Here is a 20864-nt window from a genome sequence, read left to right as displayed (position 1 = left end):
AAATAGATCATAGAGATTTGGAGTTGTTTACTTTGAGGTAAAGAAAAACAAAGGAGTTTGCCTTATTATAAACCAATCTACTCCACCAGAGCCGAAACAAAATTTGGTATTTTGTTGGGAAACACAAAATAACAAAATAAATGATAATATTCATGTTATGCTCAGAAATTGGAATTTCATGCATACAGTTACTGGCATCATCTCAGACTCTATTTTGTGCTGATATGTTTTGAAACATTTTCCATGTATATCTGTTTGACAGTTTTCACACCTAGTATTCTAGGAGTACACATGGCTAGGACATATTGTGTCTTCTTGTCTTGATGAATTATCCAGTGAGATATCATATTGATATTATATCTCATCTCAGTTCCTATTTGGTCATAGCCTCCTTTGTTCCCTTGTCTTGTGGGCTCCACTTTGTATCACCCTTAGAAACATGCAACATGCATTTGGGATGTCAGAAGATCTATCCAGGCCCAACTGACACAAATCTTATGCAGCTGCCATTATTGCTAAAGGCCACATTGATGATGTATTTGATCAAACTGGAGTACCATGTCTTGCCTCGATCTTTAGCCCTGCCTTATAGATATTCTGATCCATCTATTTCATCTCTCCAGTGTTATCTTTGAACACTCTCATAGCTGCTAGTCGATTGATCTGAATCTTCTTTTAGGCTGCTGTTGAATAGTGACTGGCTTTTTTCAGAGGCTCAAAGCCAACTGTTTTAGAGCAGATGTTAATGATGTCATGTCAGCAGCACACTACTAATCTCTTTCTATTTGTCCATTTAGAAATCAAACACCCCTTCTTTCTGTTTTTGAGTTCTGTGCTGTTTTTGAGAAGGCAGTGTTCAGTCTTACTTTCATGAATTATTCCTACTGCTTTGATTCTTCTCTTCTTCCAAGCTATCCTCAGCTCCATGTGGCGAGTGTCAAAAACATGTAAGTGGTAGAGATACTGGCTTTGTTTCCGAACAATGTTAGCAAACTTCATCATCAGACTCCCACCAACCCAAGGTCCTTGTTTATAAGAAGTACTGACTTTGCCTGGCATGGTTCAAATTAAACCAAGTAGGCAAGATGAGTTATCCCACACCAAATTTTATAACCAAATTGAGTTGGCTTTCTCAACAGAGATTGTTTGAATCGTTGATGCCTAAAATGCTCATAGACTTGTCAAAGGTATAGATTTCTTTTGGAGGTGTATATAATTTTTATTTATTCTTGTAATGAAAGGCCTGACTCTTGTGAATTTAACCATTTTACTGAGTTGGCTGTCAACAAAATGGAGTTGGTCAAAGATGACTTCAAATCTCTCTTCCTTGATGGCATTTGTGACTAGGCTATGATGTACACCTGGAGAATTCCTCCCAAACATCCTCCTTTTTGGGTATGGGGTATATCTACTCAAAACTGGCACACCCAAAACACACTTCAGTTTCTTGAAGTGCCTCCAATATAGCTTCTTTTGAAAGAAGATAATTTATTTCATTCACAATGAAGTTAAGTGTTTCTTCATCTAGGAATAAACAGTCTCTTCAAACTCAGACACTAACTCTGAAGTTTTTAAATTTGAAAATCTGGCATGGATCACTTTGGAAAATCTGATCTGAGGTCTCTCTTGGTCCATTTCTAGAGAGGAAATCTTGACTCCTTTGGCTTCTTTCTTGTAGGTTCTGTCCCTGGGTCAGAGAGGCTGCCACCTGGATCCTTGATAACTATGGTAGCCAGAAGTAAGCTTCTTGGCAAGTTGGCCCATTACCTGACTCCTCTCCTCTTGAGCCTTCCTCAGCCTGGTCTCCTGTGGTGTTTTCTGAGCTGTGGGGGAGGAAAGAGATGCAGATGGACTGGTCCATGACCTGGAGGCATCTTCTTCCAGTGAACTCAGAATATCTACCAGTGTCACAGGTCAGCTGGAAGGGGTGGTGAGGCTCTAAGGTGCTAGGTCTCTGAAGTACAGATTGTAGGTTATCAGAGAAAGAGAAGTGAGCCAGAATTGAGAAAAGTAGATATTATTTTTAAGGGGATATAGACTCAAGAGAGAAGGCTGTTCTTCTGAAGGCCTACCAGATCGTTTTCAAGGTTTCCATTCAGAGCCATCCCCATGGCTGGGTGGGGAGTATGTTCAGTTCTTGAAAACAACAGGCTATATTGTTATAGGGGAAAGAAGGCATCTTGATTATTTCTCAAGAAATTTCATCCTTCCTCAAAACCTGGTCTAAATCCTATCTTGCCTAGCAAAATAAACATCTATCCATTAAACACAGTGAGTTTACAAGGAGAGTGAAATTAAAAAAAAAAATCACCTCTCTAAGGGTAAAGTCATGCCTGTTGGCAAAAAAAAAAAAAAAGTCTGCTTTGTGAAAATTATGGTCAAGGCCAATTCTGTTTATATAAATCCTCCCTCCCCCACCTCGTTTCTGATTGTGCCAAATGAACTATGTGGTTGTATGATTCTGAGCAAATCTCTCAGTCTTTTCTTATTTCTCCATGTGTGGAAATGCTGTAACTTAACTACAGGATTTTAAAGCCCTTTTCAGTTCTAAAATTTTACACTTATATAAAATAATTGAGCATTGATTTATTTTTTCCAATAATCCAAATCTGAATAGAGGAAAACTACTGAATTGAAATGCAATAACTGAGATAGCAATGAATTGAAGTAACAACCTGACTATACTCAGTATTAATTCCAGAAGTTCTCATATTAGGTATTGTGAGATTTTGGCCATTTTTTTTTTTTTTTTTTTGGTTTGTGCCTTTTTCATACTTTATTACATTGTTTTTTTAAAAATCACAACAGCAGTATCAAAGACAACCTATGTACAAACATTTTACAAAAGAAATATTGCTAGTATCAGCTGTAATAAGGGCAAGCTGAAGAATAGATGCTGAGTTTCTGGGCCAAAGTCTGCCCTCAAAGACATCTAAAATGTGTTCAGGCAGCTGAAACAGGCTTCTTTCTGATGACAAGCATGTGTGGTCGGTAATATTAATACAAACGATGGTAAATGAGGATACTACTGGGCCCAAGTAGCGAACTCCTCATCAGGAAGGCCACCATACAAGTGGAGCTAATCCAATAACCTAAACCCAAGACAGTAAAAGCACTGTTTCCCATCTGAACGCATTTAAGCCTTCAGCAATGATTGCGTCACGTGTAAACGATGCTGGGTTGTCATACAGACACTTGATTCTTATACATAACCCTATGCCAAACTTCCCTTAACTCTCGAGTCAGGTTTCTGGTTGGACCGAAAGGGGAGGAATTTTAGAAATGCTTCCTTCAGGACAGAAGTCAGAAAGAGAGGTGATCCTGAGAACAGGATCTATTAAATTTGGTGGCGGCGGGGGGAGGCAGGAATTTGGGAGGAGGAATGACTCCTTGGGGCCAAGAATGAAGCAGCGTGACTCACTTGGGTCTGGGACCTTGCTGAAATCTGATCCCCACCCCACCCCAGCCCCGCCGGTATCTACAAGCTCGGTTCCTTTCTCATCTCCCCCAGTTCCTTCATCTCCACCTTCTTGTACTTCCCCGACTTCCTCCGGTTGGTGATCACCAGGACGGTCACGCCGGCGACCAGGGCTACCACGACCACCGCGATGACGGCGATGAGGCCGCTGGTGAGGCGCTTCATGGAGAACTGGGGGGACTTCTCATCCAGGAGGTAGATGAGCGTCCGCTCCAAAAGCAGGGGCTCTCCGCGCACGCGCACGTCGAGGCCGCGGTGGCCGGTGAACAGCGACTCGCCCTTGACGTCCCTCTCGAAGCAGTAGGTGGCGTCGGCGATGTCAGCGGCCTCGGCGATGTCCACGTCGCCGGCGACCTTCTGCGACGTGTTCTGCTGCAGCTCGATCTGGATGGTGGGGTGCTCGTAGTGCACGGCCGCCACGAACTTGGGGTGCAGCGGGTCGCGCTCCCGTAAAAGCCGCCGCAGCTCGGCCTCCAGATCCGAGGGGTTGAAGGCGCGGGCGGCCGGGTGGTGGCGCAGGTCGATGAGGATGGGGTGGGTGCGCACCAGCTCGTCGCAGCGCAGGCTCAGGTCGACCTTGTCGGTGCGACGCATGCCCACCGAGCTCACGCACCACCACACGGACGTCTGGTTGCAGTAGCGCGCCTTGAAGCGGCCCTGCTGGTCGCAGTCCGGGTCGTACAGGCCGTCGTTGTCCAGGAGCGCGTGCTCGCTCGGCCGTACCAGGGCGCGGACGCTCTTCCGGGCGCTCACGCGCGCCTTGAGCAGCAGGCACTTGGATGTGATCGTGGAGCAGTCGACCTCCAGGCCCGAACCGAGCACGCGGCACAGGCAGCGGCCCCCTGGGCCGCTCCGGTCGCACACGGTCATCTTGCTGGTGGGGCACGTGCACTTGTCCTGCGCGGCCTCTTGATCGATCACTGCCGCCAGTAGTAGGAGCGGCGGCAGCAGCAGCGACGGCGAAAGCAGCGCGAGGCCCGGACCCTGGGCCATGATGGGGCGGGGCGGAGGAGTGCGGAAGGGGCGCGGGCTGGCGAGCGCTGGGGCCTCTTCCGAGCTCGGGCTCCGCTGTCTGAGAAGGTCTCCAGGTGTCTCGATTTTGGCCATTTTAATAAAAATAAAGAAGAAAGATGAAGGCTTTATATTTTGCAATATGTTGGTTTTATTTGAAATAATCTTCTATGACTTTTCATATTTTTCCATACCAAAGGATAGGCCCCAAACAAACTTAAACATTTGAAAAGAGTATTTCACTGTCTCACAAAAAAAGAGACTCATTGCTTTTCATAGACTTCCTATGGAAGCAGAATTTCTTGATAAATCTACTCTTCATCCTGACTTAAAGAAAAAATATATTGTTAATTATTTTCAAGCACTATGTGTGTCACTGCAAAGGGAACTGTAGGGAACACTAAGGTATTAAAAAAATTTTTTTGTCTTGAAAGTGCTGAAGATTCATTTGGAGAAAGAAAACATACACTACTGAAAAATAGCAAACAGTACATCGCATGAGGATTGATAATAAGCACCTTGGATGCAGTTTTCTCTGGTCCAAGGCTTTCAGCAATGCTCCAACAGGAATTATGGGGACAAAAATATTCTTCACAAGTTTAAAAAATCCCCAAGAAGAAATTTCTATCCTCCCTTCTCCTTCATCACCTCCAATGACAATGTCAAAAATGAATCGCCTCTCTCCAGAGCTTCAATCATCCTTGCCAGAGTGATGGAAGTAGCAGAAGACTTACCTTGGAGCAAATGCTGTGACTGAGCCCCAGATTACCTGCTGCGAGGCCGACCTCCCAGCCCTAGTGCCTGCTTTAATTACAGAGAGGGACGTGGTCTGAGACAAGCATCTGGCAGACTCCAGGTGGCAAACTCCCATCTCTGGAGGATTCAAATTGAAATAAAGAAAGACAAAAAGTTAAACTTCCCAGTGAAAATGTCCTGATTGCTATCAGACCAAGAAAAAAAAAGAAAGAAAGAAAAAAGAAGAAAAAAGAAAAAACAAACAAACCGAAAACAAAGGAAAAAAAAAGAGGTTGTGCAAGTGGAAAATTTATCTTCTTTCTTTTCCTTTACTTTTTTTTTCTTTTCTTTCTCCCTCTCTTCCTTCCTCCCTCCTTCCCTCTCTCCTTTCCTTTCTTCCATCCATTAAAAAAATTTCTCAATAATCCATAGGTAGAGAGAAAAAAAAAGGCAGGGTTTTTTAGGCATTTCCTCATTTCAGATAGACCAGCTTCCCATAGGCCCCAAGCACTTCCCTCAGCTTCCAACAAAGCCAGCCAAAAAACAAAGGTAAAGAAAATTGAATGCTTTTAAAGGTCAGGGAGGTACTAAAACATTGGCAGCTTTTTTAATGCATTCCTGAAAACCTGGAGCTTCTTCCCTCACAGAAGACCAAAAAGCTCTTTGAATTCCATGGGAAAAGAAACTCTTCTTTCGAAAATAAACTTTGAAGTTGTTTGAAGATGAAAGAGGAGACTTGCCTCTGAGCCGGTGCAGAAGCAGTGGGGAGGGACTCCAGTATTTTGAAATATGCTTCAGAGAAACTTATTAGAATTTTAAAAAGCTGTGCAAACAGGTCTCCTATGTCTCTGTCCCACTGAAAGTATGTGACAGGGTTTTAAGAGCATAACCGAGGCTGAGGTAGATGCTGACTACTACCAAAGCCTTGTTATTTGATTATACAAAATGATTTCACATTCAACTGAGAAGATGAAAAGCAATTATTTCAGAAATTTACCTGTGAACTCACTGAACTCACCTTTACAATCTGATTTAATCTTAGAGAAAAAAAGAAGTGAGTGGACCAACAAGAGCTGCAAGCAGAAAGTGAAGACGTGTGTGGACTGGATCATGGAAGTGATCCAGTTCCGATCAACAAGGTATTTAGGATATTGTTAGCAAACCATTCGGGTCACTGGTTTTTCATTCTTTTTGCATCAACGAAACAGAAACAGCCTTCTCATGACTAGCTTTAGGAGGAATGAAACGAAATTTAAGTATATTTGTATAACGTGCCTTAAGTTTTTAGAATATTTTCAACATAGATTCCCTTCTCTGTAATTTGGATTTATGTCCTGCAGGACCATGAGGTCAGATTGAGAAAAAAGGAAGATGTGTCTTAAGTCAAGTGGAAATAGAAGAGGATCTAAAGAAAGTAAGTCAGAGGGCAAGAGGTCAGATATGAGTGACCTAGTTTCTAAATCCTGAGATTTAAAAAACTCCAGACATGGGTTAGAAACAGCTCATGAGTTCTGAAAGAATCCTAGAGAAGGTCTTTCTCTTGTTTTTCACTGTCCATTTGTTGAGCTGTATCCCACAGGCATGCAAGCCTTGTAGTTGCCCATCCTTGGGACCAAAGAAAGAGCCCCGGCGTCAGCGGCAGAGGCATCAGTGGTTTAATGGATGGGGGATCTTATACGTCTGAAACAAGGTCCTGGAGTGACATCCCATTTGGTGGGGAAGAAGGCAGACAGGACTAGGCAGCAGTCTTTGCTGCAGGGGGTGGGTTACTAGTTATAGGGGTGAACTGACAAATGACATCAGGTTGGCTCATCAGTTACCAAGGGAACCAGCAGAGGGGCACAACCATCACCACCCCTTTGTTAAGCTATCACAGTGGAGATATTCTGATCTAAGTTAGAATAATCATTATCTTATCTGTGGCCTGGGGCAAGCACATAGGAATGTCAGTCATGAGAGTAGGTGTAGGTGAAGCAGGCACTGGTCCAGCAGGTCATATACAGGGAGCGAGAGAACAGCCATCTTGAGTGGCCTGACCATACACTATCTTAAAGAAAGTCCAAGCATTTGAGGGAAGCCTCATATTCAATGTGGTGCAGGAAGTTGCTGACCAAAAGGTAGATTTGAAAGGACTTGAAGGTGTTATGGGGGAGGGTGGGCTCAAGAGAGGCTTCCCAGAGAAATGCAACCAGAATCCAGCCCAGAAAATGGAAAGTAGAAAAGAGTTCTAGGGCGCTGAACATCAATCTTGACCTAAAGCATCAGTTACTGTAGGAGGCCTCTGGTTGGCATAGGAAGGCTGCTGGGCACATGGACCTCAGGACCAGGGGATATGGCAGATAACATGGACTTCAGAGGTGTAGGCAGCATAACTTGCAAATGAAGCAAGAGTCACAAGACACACAACTCAGGAAGCATCACCTCATGTCTCCCAGTGACCAAATAGAATGAGGGACATTTTCCAGGAGCTGAGCAAGGGTCCAAAGAACAACACATGGGCCAGAAGCATATTGGATCTCCCTCTTTCTGACACCAGAATTATGTAAATCATAATCTTACTACCGATCCCACATTTTACTCATGTTAATTGCAATTTTTATTACATACGCATTTGTCCATGCATGTGGAAAAGTGTAAGTGAAGGGATACTAATATTTGTGTTGAAATATGCAGTTTGTAAAATGATATTATAAGTGTACATTAGGTGGGGAATTATTTTCTTGTGGTGGGAATAATACCCTCACTCCAGCAGTTAACCACACTATCATGTTTCAATTGCCAAATGCTCACCCTACCCTCTTCAGCTATGTTGCCCCTTATCCAACATGCTTGAGAATCTCTGCATGCCCACCCATCAGTGTCCAGGATGTCCAGGGGCAACTCCTGCCCAGTCCTACTTCATCAGTTTGAAAACAAGCCCAGGACCACTTCATAGACTGACTTCAATGCCAGGAAGGCACTCTTGTAAATAATGTGGTTTCTGTGGCCCACATGTCTCTTCTGCCGTATTAGGACATTAACTGTAATTCATCATCATGAGGACCAAGGACCACTCTCACCATCTCCTTCTATTAAGTCCAAAAGCTCACTCTCTGCTATGATGCACCAGAGGCAGAACTACGCAGTGGTTTACAAGGTGGGCTCCGAAGCCAGTTTGCCTGTGTTCAAATGCCAGCTGTGCCAGCTATTAGCGGGGTGTTTTTGGACAAGTCACCTAATTTTCGGTGTGCCTCAATATTCTCATCTATGAAATGGACATGAACAGAATGCATAGCACAAGGCTTTTACAAGGATTAAATGCAAGTAGTACAAAGCATTTAGAATCATATCTGACACACAGAACTGTCCAATAAATGGTAGCTAATATTGTCAATATAACAATCTTTTTCTTTTTGCATGGTAATTTTTTTTCACCACTCTTGATAAGTATCGGCCAAGGATTATCCTAGCCCACTTTTCCTGATTTCCCCAACTTTGACACCCTGGAGAAGGTTTTGGTGTCTAGATCTTTTTCTTCCAATTGTTTGCTGGGAACCTAACAGAAATTGGTTCATCCCCTTTCCAAAGCTCTCTTTTCTAACTCGTGTGGGAGTGGAGAGCCTTTTAAAGTCTCATCCACATAAATACCCAAACTCTCACAGAAGTTCTCATTGATATATCTGTTCTTTAGGAAAATGTGTACCTACGTTTTTTACAGGGACATTACTGAGAGGTCACTCAAGAGATATTTGTTTCAAAATGGAAAACATTATCTTTCTGTTTCTACTTCTATAAAAAAAGTAGCTGGAACCTTGTGTTTGCTTTTATAAAGACTAGGATTCTACATATCACATCACATGTGTATTAATATTTCCATTTTATAGATGATAAAATCAGAGTTCAGATATCTAAAAGGGGAAACTAACATTATTAAATACAAGTAGTGTGCAGATACTTTACACAAATAATCTCACTGATTTTTGAAAGACAGATATCATTATCTCCATTTTCAAAATTTGGAAACAGATTAATAACTCATAAGAACTTAAAGAGAAAAGATGTGAACCTAGGTCTTTTGGATACACTACGTGCGAATTTACACTATGCTTTGACATCTCTCTAATGAAGTAGCTAACAACAATGGTTCTTCTTCGCCTACTACAGCTTTTCAAGCTTGACTATTGAATGGAAAATTAAAATAATTATTACAGATATCCCACTTTGATTTAAACTATTTAATTATACTTTTACCTAAATATGTATAAATAAAAATTGGGTATAAACTATTGAAGTTTATATGTCTTATCCAAATATTAAAAACAAAATAACAATATATTAAATAGAAAAAAAAAGGCAATGAAATTCAAAAGTTATTTTGCTTTAGGGTTACTGTCGATGTCATGTATCTGAAACCAAAGAGAGTTTGAGATATAAATATTAGACTTGGTGCTAAGAGACAGGTTCTTGTGAGTCCACCACGCCTTCCGTGTCCATCTGATGATGCCACTCCCCACCATGATCTCCACTTCACTCCACTCCACTCCACTACAGAGCACTTCCATTCATAGAAGAATCAAGCATTTGTTACCATTGTCATCACTTGTCCTCTGTATAAAGTAGTCATGATGCATTCAGCCTCTGATTTTTTGTCATATGCCTGTAACAATTAAAGAATAGTATCCCACAACATTATATAGTTTCAAAACGCCGAATGACAAATCTAGATTTATTAAGTTTAGAAACTGAAGTCTTTAATCTATGAAAAGATCAATTGCACATTGTTAGCGGAAAAGAAAAAAACAATTATAATAGCTAAGATAATCATATCTGTATGAAGTTGAATGGGATAGTTTTAAGTATTTTCCACATTACAAATATTTAAATAATTAATGGTTAACTATCCTGACAATATATTAAATGTTAAATGTTGACACTTTAAGGGAGAAACCATTTTTCTTTTGACTGCAAACAACATTCGCGTCCTCTCAAAAGTGCAATGCCCTTACATGGTAGTACTTATTTATATTGCTTTTAACCAGATGATTCAATATTTGATTGTGTGTACACATACATGATTGTGGTTTGTGCATGAAAGAGCATAACATGTTCAGATTGTTTTCTAAATTATTTTTAAATGTACATACACACAACATGAAAAACCCTACCTAGATAAACTCCTGCCTATGTAAAAATTCAAACTTCTTAGAATGATATACAAAGACTTCAAACTGTGGACTCTATAAAACTTTCCTATCTTATCTTCTAGAATTCTTCAACTGGCCCTTATTCTTTACTAAAATTAAACTGCTTGCCCTTCTTTGAATGGGTGATGTTTTTGCAAGACTCCATAACTTTGACCACACTGCTTCTCCACCTGCAGTCCCTGTCTTTCTTCACATGCTTTGCTAACTCCATCTAGATCAACTCAGATGTGTGCTCCATAAAAACTTTTTTCATTATCACCCAAACCAGAGAATAGTTGAGAGCTTCATGCTTTGTGATACTCCAATCTTTTGTACTGAGCTACTTTGAGCCATTTGTCACACTGCCTTGTATTTTTCTCCTTACTTGACCATCTCTCCCATGAGACAGTTTGTTCCTTGAAAATAGAGACTGTTTTATTCATTTGTACTTATGTGGCATTTAGTACAATGTATGGCCTGTAGTAGGTGTTCATTAAATGGTCATGGAGTAAATGGATGCTACTGCTTCTGCAAAAATAAATCAAAGAAGGCATGGACTTTCCCAATAAGGAGTTCAAATTTAAACTATTTAATGATTATGCCCTGTATTAGTAGAGAACAGATGTCTCAAATGAGTAAGACTCAGAAAAATTTTTATGGGCTACTTGGAGAGAAAAGTTATGGTTCCTGAAATGCTTTATGTAGGCTACTGTAAAGCAAAATGGACTATACAGAAAATGAACTTCTCCATCTTCAGAGCCTCTATCTTTGGGCAAAAAGTGTAAAAACAAAATAGAGGTAGTGACAGTAAGAGACAGAGAATTTTGGGTATGTATGTATTTGAATAAAATGCAAAACTTTTGAGAGGCTTGCAGTGCATAAAATATCTAATATCACTCAACAGTTCTCTCATTTATCATGAAAAACACAATCTCTCTGTTATGCTGCCAATATGGTGGCACTCAAGTGGGAATACACAGATTGTCAACATTGTTGGTTATTCATGTCTGCAAACTAGCCAAAGACAAAACATGTGCAGAGCGGGAAAAGAATTGAGTTTGGGAATTCTAGAAAACTATTTTTTCTCACTCACTGAACAAAATTGGTGTGTAAAAACCCATAAGCCATATAAGTCAAGTTAGGAAAGCAACTCAGAGCAGATTTACAGAAGTTAGACATGGGGCCTGTGGAGGGATAATATTTCAGAGCAATATGCTTAGTGAATTTTACAGCCTGGGGACCTGACATCTGCAGGCCCCGAAATGTCTGTAGGAAACTAATGAGGAGAACATACAAATTAAAGGCACATGATAGAAATCTGTAGCATTTCTTGAGAGAGGTAAAAACATTATCAAAAGGAAAACAGGGGAGAAAGTAGATGAAAACTATCCCAGCAGTCTTGACAGTATTATTCTTTTTTTTTTTTTTTTTTTTTTTTTTGCAGTACGTGGGCCTCTCACTGTTGTGGCCTTTCCCGTTGCGGAGTACAGGCTCTGGACGCATAGGCTCAGCGGCCATGGCTCACAGGCCCAGCCGCTCCGCAGCATGTGGGATCTTCCCGGACCAGGACACGAACCCGCGTCCCCTGATCAGCAGGCGGACTCTCAACAACTGCGCCACCAGGGAAGCCCGACAGTATTATTCTTTGCACTTACTGTATGGCAATATAAAAACTTCCTTTAGAGAAATTGATTTTTTTTTCTTCTGTGGTAAAGATGATATAATAGAGAAAAGCCTCTTGAATTAGATAAACCTGGGACTCAGTCTCTGGTCCTATCCATTACAAGTTGGGTATCATCCTTGAGCCACTGATTTCTTATCTTCAAAATGAACTCAATGACCTCTAACTTTCAGGACTGTTGTAAAGATTAGAGATAAAATTTTCAGCATTTGAAACACAATAAATAAAACTTGGTAGGCACTCAATAAATAGCTATATTTAACCATCTTCATGATTATAAGAGTTTAAGAATGTTTTGTTCCCACTTCACCAAGAGCTACAAGTCTGTAGATTAAAGCACCCGTTCTTTTTCTTGCTAAACAAGAAACCGCAGAATATAATCTCCCAGGCTTGCTTTAACTATCCATTCTCCTTGTCAAACTCCAGCCTGAAGAATGTTCTTTTCTGGATGTGCTCATCTTTATGCCTTCTACTTTTGAATTGATCAGGGAATGTGTATCTTGACCCTCAATTACATTCTTATTCCCTGTTCCCTTTTTCTCCTGGTCAACATCTAAATTCTTTTTCCTGGTTGTGCTACGATGGCAATCTTTATTCAAGGACCCTGTATGTTATTATTATTTCCACCACCTTTTGGAATAAAGAGTCCCAGGAAAACAGCAAATCAAAGCAAGTTACCCACGAAGAAGAGTTATTCTAATTCTTTATTTGTATTAGTGATGACCCCTAACGTGTTGAAGAGGATTCTGAGGTTCTCATGCTTCTCATCTATTTGCACATGTGAAATATGGTCTAAGAAGGCTACACATCCTACGTGACCATTCTCATCTCATGTATTCACTTGGGCAATGTTCACATTAAAAGTGGCACACCATTAACCAGGATCCATGGCAAGTCCTTTCCTTTTAGAGTTCTAACCATTTATGACACTTGGCTCACCTTGAAATTTTCTTTGGAAATTTTGCACCACAGAAATAGTTGGCAGTTTTTTCTTTATTTTCTATAGTTCTTGTTTGTCCCTCTTGTATGGTACTTACTGTGTGTGGCAAAGTATCTTTTAATTTAGGTTTAATTATGCCCTTATGTGTTGCTTACTTCTCTTGAACCAGGGCTTCTTTATGTTCCCAGTGACCAACTAGCCAAACGCCACTGCTTTTTTATGATGATAATGATTGGTTGTTGGATTATTCTACAAAATTTAATATTTTCCTTAGAAGTCATAGGAATCTATCTTGTATTATTCTTAAATATATGATTAAGTTTTTGTGTGCATTTATTGTTTAGATTAACTTAAAACAAATCAACAAAGAATTTTAAAAAGAATGTGTATATATATGTGTGTGACTGACTTACTTTGCTGTACAGCAGAAATTGACATGACATTGTAAATCAACTATACTTCAATAAAAAATTAATAAAAATAAAGAGTTTGAAACATAAAAATACATAAAGCATAATAAAAATAATGCAAAACATCCATAGATGATCAGTCTTAATATTTACATGGTATATAAAATATAAAAGTATATTTCATACATGTGTATATGTATATATTTTTTAATGAAGTGGTGATTGCTTTTTATAGTGTTTGTAAGTAGTATTGCAGTTGTTTTAAAAATACTGCTAATATTTTACTGGTACAATATTAGCACTTCCTGAACTTACTAGTTTTTTAGAAACACAATTTTTAGTGATTACATATTTTATTGTATAAATACTCCATAATGGACGAAATTCTTCTATTCAGTGTGAGGGAAACCACATCACTAGTGAAGGACATTTCTCCTGATCATTTTCATCGGAGGAGGAACATTGGTATGAACACTTTCAACCTCTGTCTCCCACACGTTAATTATTGGGTCCTGTTTCAATAGGAGGAGTCATGGTGTTTCCAGGTTATTGTTCTGGAAGGAATTGCTTTATCTTCATTTTGACTCTCCAAGGTCCACAGGCACACTCTCTTTCTTTAAGCTTCCTTGCTCTAAGCACTTTGCTGTTAAAACCTGAGGAAAAACTGTCCTATGGGGGTGGGAAGTTTGGCTACATCCATAGTTTTGTGTCTATAACTCTGGTGTAACTCAGGGATTGTTCCCACAGGCAATCTCAAGATCAAGATTGATTAGAAGCCAAATTATCTCATCTAGTCATTATCTGAGAGCTCTGCATTTTGGGGGAGTGGTAAGGGGTCATTTTTTGAAACATTACTGGAGGTAATATTTTGATCTTTGTTAACAAGTGATTATTTGGTCAGTTCTACTAGTTAGAAACCAAAAGCAGCAGGGACCTTCCCTTCCAGCATATTGATACCAATGGATATTGAAAGACAGGTTTGAAAGCTAATGTCATAGTTCAAATTACTTTATGGTGATATTATTTATAAACAACAAAGTAAACAGATTTAAGAATACAGTTCAATGTATCAGTGTGAATAACCCTTACCCCTATCATCCTAGAAATGTCCCTCATTAACATGTCCTATGAATGTCCTGCCCAGGAGAGGCAGCCACTGTTCTGACTCCTATCACCATTACTTTCATTTTTTTCTTGGAATTTACATAAATGGAATCTGATGGCATATGCTGTTTTCTGTGTCTTTTATATATATATATATATTTTTTTTTTTTAATACATTTATTTATTTATTTTTGGCTGCGTTGGGTCTTCTTTGCTGTGCGAAGGCTTTCTCTAGTTGTGGCGAACGAGGGCTACTTTTCATTGCGGTGCACGAGCTGCTCATTGCAGTGGCTTCTCTTGTTGCAGAGCATGAGCCCTAGGTGCACGGGCTTCAGTAGTTGTGGCTCATGGGCTCTAGAGCACAGGCTCAGCAGTTGTGGCGCACAGGCTCAGTTGCTCCACGGCATGTGGGATCTTCCCAGACCAGGGCTTGAACCCGTGTCTCCTGCATTGGCAGGAGGACTCTTAAACCCTGTGCCACCAGGGAAGTCCCTATGTGTTTTTTTTTAATTCAACATATAATTGAGATGTATCCATGTTGTTTATTCCTTTATTCCATTGAGTATGTGAAACTGTATCCATTCTTTTTTTGTACATTTGTTGCTTCTAGTACATGCTGGTGCATGTCTCCTAATGGACACATTTTTATCATTTCTCTTGGATAAATGCTTAGAACTGGAATTGATAAATCATAGGGTAGTTATAGTTTTGACATCCTTACAAACTGTTAAATAGTTTTCCAAAATGATTGTACCACTTACATTTTTGCCAAGCAATGATCTAGAGTTCTGGTTGCTCCAAATCCTCATGAATATTTGTCAATAGTTTTTATTTTAGTCATTCCAGTGTGTGTGAAGTGGTAATTCATTGATTTTATTGTGGCATTAATAAGCATCTCCATAAAGATTAATAAGGTATAGTGGAAAGAATTGAAGGTAATTTATATCATATTATAAATCAAAGACATTGAGAAGATAAAGCCTAGAGAAGTTAATAACTAATTGTATATAAACCACAGGAGAGACCAGAGATGACGGAATATTAGTGTGAAATTCTTTTAATGGAGAAGTGATTAGAGGGAAAATAACATAGACTAGTCACTCTTTGAAAAGATAAGTTTTAAAACCAGAAATGTGAGCCATTCTTTAAGAACAAATCAATGTTATTTAAAGAGGAGCTTGGAGCACATAGCTTGGAACTAAACATATTTTACTTGTGTAGGACCTAGTTTTAAGTGCAGTCTTGATGCTATAGAAATAATGCCCTGAAATGAAATTTTATTTTATATGAACTATTTTAAAAGCTCAGTAAAATGTCTGATTTTTGATATGGCTGCAATTTGCTCTTGCTCGGCTTCCTGCTCAGCTGTTACCAATAAGCCTATACCAAATACAAATACCTCTGACAGTTTCCAATGAAAAATTCTACGTGAAGCTTTGCTCCTTGCACAATACAATATCTAGATTGCATTCAATTAGGAAGCGATTATGTAGTGAAAACATTGAACCAAGGAGGCTCATTTTATAATTTTTCTTCCAAATGAGTTTTGAAAGTATGTGTGAAGATTACAGATGAAAGGTGAAAATTTTTGTATATCTCAGATTATCTACATAGTGGGATGTGTGTGTGTGTATACAGTCTCGAGAGGAATACTACTGAGCCTTGGTAACAAAAGAAACCATCACTGAAGCAGGTATATCTATCAAATAAACCAACATTTATGGTTGCTTTAGCACGGTGTACAAGGTCCAAGATACTGCAGTTCTTCATTTTGAAAAGACAGATATGAATAAGGAGATCCCAAGTGGAACTGGAAGAGTCATGGAGTTTTTTGTTTTTTGGTTTTTTTTGGAGTGGAGGGGGTGTATGATTTTTTTTAGGATGAAAGAGAAACAATTTTAGATAAAAATAGAAATGACACGTTAAAAATTGCTGAGAAGACATGATTTAGGCATGAGGAGGCTGGAGGAGAAAAGAACAATGAATTCAAGGGCACATATAAAAGGAACTTGGGAAAGTATTTCGGTAGCTGATGGTTAGGCTATTTTGACTATGTTTTCCTAATATATAAATAAGCATAATATTACTACTGTTTTATTGCTGTGTCTATTACCAATATGATTTCCCAGTAAAGCACCCAGTAAAGCAGCAGGAATGAGTTTATAAAATAAGAACTCAATATTTTATTTTATGAAATATGTATGTACATTTTTATTTTTACCAAGAATTTTATATATAGAATTGTTAGAAACATAGCACCAATATATGTTTTGTACGTTCTCCTGAATTATCTGAGACTGAAATTAATAGCTAATCTTTGTCTCAGGCAGGCATTTGTATAAAGAAATAGCTAATGAAGATGGGTTTGATTCTTTTTTGTTGTTTAGCTTAGCACACTTTTTCTCAACTTTAGTCATTTTTTTTCTGGAAATATCAACAAATATTGATTTTGTTATAGAATAAACACAGATGCATATACTGCTAATTTTGTGTTAAAGGTGCCAGTTCTACTCAACTTGTGGCATATCATGCTATTTTGTTGCTCTTGAGTCAGGAGTCCTGGGCAGGGATTATGTAGGAAGTGATGTAAGAGATAGTCTTTAGAAAATTTTTATTGTTCTGGAGAGTCTAATCATAGACTCCAAGGTTAAAATACAAATAGTGGTTTGACTAAGGAAAAAAAGAGATTGTCTACTATAAAATGAATTCAAAGGCACAGTAGCACTGTCTTTTTGGATAGCTTAGACAACTCATTTCTTATATATTTGGAACTCTTGGTTGTGTAAACTCTTGTGATGTAAAATATATACAACATTTCAAAACACTCTGGACAGAAATAATATTTTCAATGCATTGTCTGGATATCAGATTACTCCTACCTACAAACTAAAGTAGGAGTTCCTTACAGCTCCCTTCCTTCCAAAGTCACGAATCCATGCCTAAAATCTCATTCATTTACTTATAAATCTCAAATTCTTTCAAAGCCTATGTACTTTTTCTTTACACAAAATACTGATAGCATCCATTATTGGTTAGCTTTGAAAAACCACGTTAAAATTATATAATATAAGGCACAGATATATTAGAGAAAAAATAGTAAAATCAAATATCTGCTTAAACTGCATATAAATCTATAATTATCTCAAAATTAAAAGTTTAATTAAAATTGTATAATACAGGAGGTATTAATGAAGAAACAAAACCAATAAAAATAAAATCAAAATGATTACAAAGATCACCATAAAAAATCTGAGATAAAACCACCCAAAGACACTACTGCATTTCCACCAAAGTGGCTAAAATTTTTAATAAGAAATCAAGATTGGCAATACAAAGTTATAAGCAAGGATATAGGAACACTGGAACACTCATACATTGCAGTGAGAATAAAAATCATTACAGATACTGTGTAATACTATTTGGCAGTGCTTACTAAATGCTACTCATTCCTAACATATGTGCTCAAGAAAATAGAGTGTATATGTCTACCAAAATATAGGCACATAGCAGTTTTGTTCAAAAATATGTGAAAATTGGAAACAATACAAGTATCCATAAATAAAAGAATAGATAAATAAATTATGGAATATTTCATACAATGGACTGCTACATAGCAATTAAAATATAATAATAACTGAGTCATGCAACAACATGGATGAATCTTACAGACATTACCATAATTATTAGACCAAAAATGTCTTGCAGAAGAATATATACCATATCATCCAATTTATATCAAGTTCAAGAACAGGTAAAATCAGTTGATAATGAAAGTTAGAATAATGATTACCTCTTGGAGATATTATTGATGATAAATAAGCTCAAGGGAACTTTCTAATATACTAGAGTAGTTTCTGGATCTGGCTTGTGGTTATTTTGCTATACAATGTAGCTACATGGCTTAAGTCTACAGACATAAGATTTATAAATTATACAAATTTTATGTATGTGTTTTACACATCTTATTTTAAAAACCATTTTTAAAAGAATAAACATGTGATAAGCTACCTAGAAATCAAACAACAAAGAAGTTCCATTTTTATGTGGTCAACTTAAGAAGTTTTCATGGTAGCAATTTTTCTTCCCTCAATTTAAATATATTAGTAATTGTGAACAAATAAATTGTAGAGAAATAAAATTTCTGTATGTGAAAAAAATCACAATCTGGGTATACAATATGTGAGGGAGAATTTCTACACTGTTCCAGTACTTAAGGGCATCACTTTATTATTGTAAATACAGTTAGTTTGCCCATAACAACAACTCTGTCTCAAGCATAATAATTTTTAAATGCTCAGGTTAAGAAGGTAAAAAGGAATGTAATACATTTTAGGAATATTTTCATCAAAGAGAAGGATAGCTTGAGGGAGGTGTTTCAGTGTCTCAGAATATTTACTTATCTGCATTTTTTTTAATTTTTTAAATTTTTTTACATCTTTATTGGAGTATAATTGCTCTACAATGGTGTGTTAGTTTCTGCTTTATAACAAAGTGAATCAGTTATACATATACATATGTTCCCATATCTCTTCCCTCTTGCGTCTCCCTCCCTCCCACCCTCCTTATCCCAGCCCTCCAGGCAGTCACAAAGCACTGAGCTGAAGGTTTCCATAACGGTATCTTCAACTCAAAAAGGCTTGTTGCTTGGAGAAATAGGTGCTACTGCTAAGCTCCCTGGGAGCTCTGAATACCACTGTATGACACGGGATTACCCAGGAGTCTACCTAGGTTTCCCCTTAGCCATTAAGAGGGCTCCGAGTGACCTTTGAATAATCTTGTTCATTGTATTTGATCTACTCTGCTAGACAGGATGAGAGGGATATTAAAAACAAAAAAAAGAAATAGAAAGAAAGAAAACCAAAAAAAAAAAAAAAGGGAGAGAGAAAGGTTTAAAAGTACAGAATCAATCTTTCCCATCTACAAAAGAGCTTCAACTTCAATGGCAGGGATTTATTCCCAGGACAGAGATATTTGAAACTTGGAATCTTCAGGAGATTCAGAGGCTGATGGTATGCATGGAAACCTCTTTTCCTAGGCCTTTCTCACCTACAAGAGAAGGCAGGGGGAGGTAAAGAATGGTTGTTAGAGAAAGGAGGAAAGATAGGATGACTGAAGATTGCGCAGGGCAAAATGCAGAAAGCTGTTGGAGGTCTGTTGTTTCTCCACAGGTGACCAGGTGGCTGATAGCATGCACCAGTTACATACAGTCTCAACAACTGATTTCAGAGCTTCTGGAGACACCACCTTAGAGCCTAATAGAACACATGCGCTCTGCATACTGCTTAGGGACTTCACATCCTCTGAGTGACGGCTTATCGATTGGAGGCTGTTTGAACCTGACAACTCAGTGTCAGGAACAGTGAAGATTAAACATTGAAGATGAAAATATCTCTCCCTCAATTTACCATCCTCCACTCTATTTAGAAGCTACCAGAAGAGTCTACTATCGTTGACATTAACCAAAACAAAAGCAACTCTCAGGCTGAATACGCTCAATCCAAAGCAAGAGCAAAAGTGTGGAATTACAGAGATGGGTGAGAGCCCTTCTTCCTTCAATCATTCTTGATTAACTGGATGTAAATATTAGGATCAAAGTTTCATGAACAAAAAATTAATGGTAAATATCATGTTCCCCATGTTTTCCTAGACTTATTACAATTGTGAACTTGCTGGACATGAAAGACAATGGGTATTGATGTCACCTTATCTCTACACTCTCCATTTCTGATAATTATCTGAACTCTTATCATTTTACAGAACTTTCAAATGTTATAAATGGAGGATTGGCCAAGATTTGTAGGCAATAGGAGGGTACAGAGGGACTGAGAAGCATGAAAATAGAAATCCTCTCTTGGTCCTTGACTAGGTTGATGCTGTCTTTTGTGTGCCCATTTAGCCCACGATTATCTGGGTCATCAATTGAAGGGGACTGAGATCATCACACTCTTCAGTTACTGGCACACAGACTCACTATTTTCTCCAAGGCTCCTCTCTATTATATTTCATTGTAATTTTTAATTTCCCTTTATACTCTTTAAATTTTTTATTTAATCTTTTGATTTTTTTAGTTTTCATGACATATATTTTTATATCTCAGAATAATATACTACTTAATCTTGTACATTTTTGAAATTTCTATTAAATGCAGAAAGATTTTTCTAAACTTTCTTTTTAACTCAATATATGTTTCTGACAGTCATCCATGTTATTGGGCATAAGTCTAATTCACTCATTTTCACTGGTGTATAGTTTTTCATTGTACGAATGTAAGTTACTTATTTACCTTATCAATGAACATTTGAATTGTTTCAGATTTTTTGCTATTACACACAGTGCAATAATG

At 38.3% G+C, this 20864-nt stretch overlaps 1 protein-coding gene across 1 annotated transcript; it reads right to left on the bottom strand.

The window, feature by feature from the left end:
• Positions 1-3478: 3478 nt before the first annotated feature.
• LOC137225910 (tumor-associated calcium signal transducer 2-like) lies at positions 3479-4471 on the bottom strand. The gene has a single exon (XM_067739903.1). The coding sequence runs from the start codon at positions 4469-4471 to the stop codon at positions 3479-3481; it is 993 nt and encodes a 330-aa protein (XP_067596004.1).
• Positions 4472-20864: the final 16393 nt, after the last annotated feature.

The sequence above is a fragment of the Pseudorca crassidens genome, chromosome 6 (genome assembly GCF_039906515.1).
Source record: "Pseudorca crassidens isolate mPseCra1 chromosome 6, mPseCra1.hap1, whole genome shotgun sequence".
Lineage (NCBI taxonomy): Eukaryota > Metazoa > Chordata > Mammalia > Artiodactyla > Delphinidae > Pseudorca > Pseudorca crassidens.
The sequence above is the reverse complement of the archived record's forward strand: the minus strand, read 5'-3'. Positions and strand labels throughout refer to the sequence as shown.

Bases quoted from the DNA above. Each gene is read 5' to 3' on its own strand.
- LOC137225910 (XM_067739903.1), bottom strand. From the start codon at position 4,471: ATGGCCCAGGGTCCGGGCCTCGCGCTGCTTTCGCCGTCGCTGCTGCTG.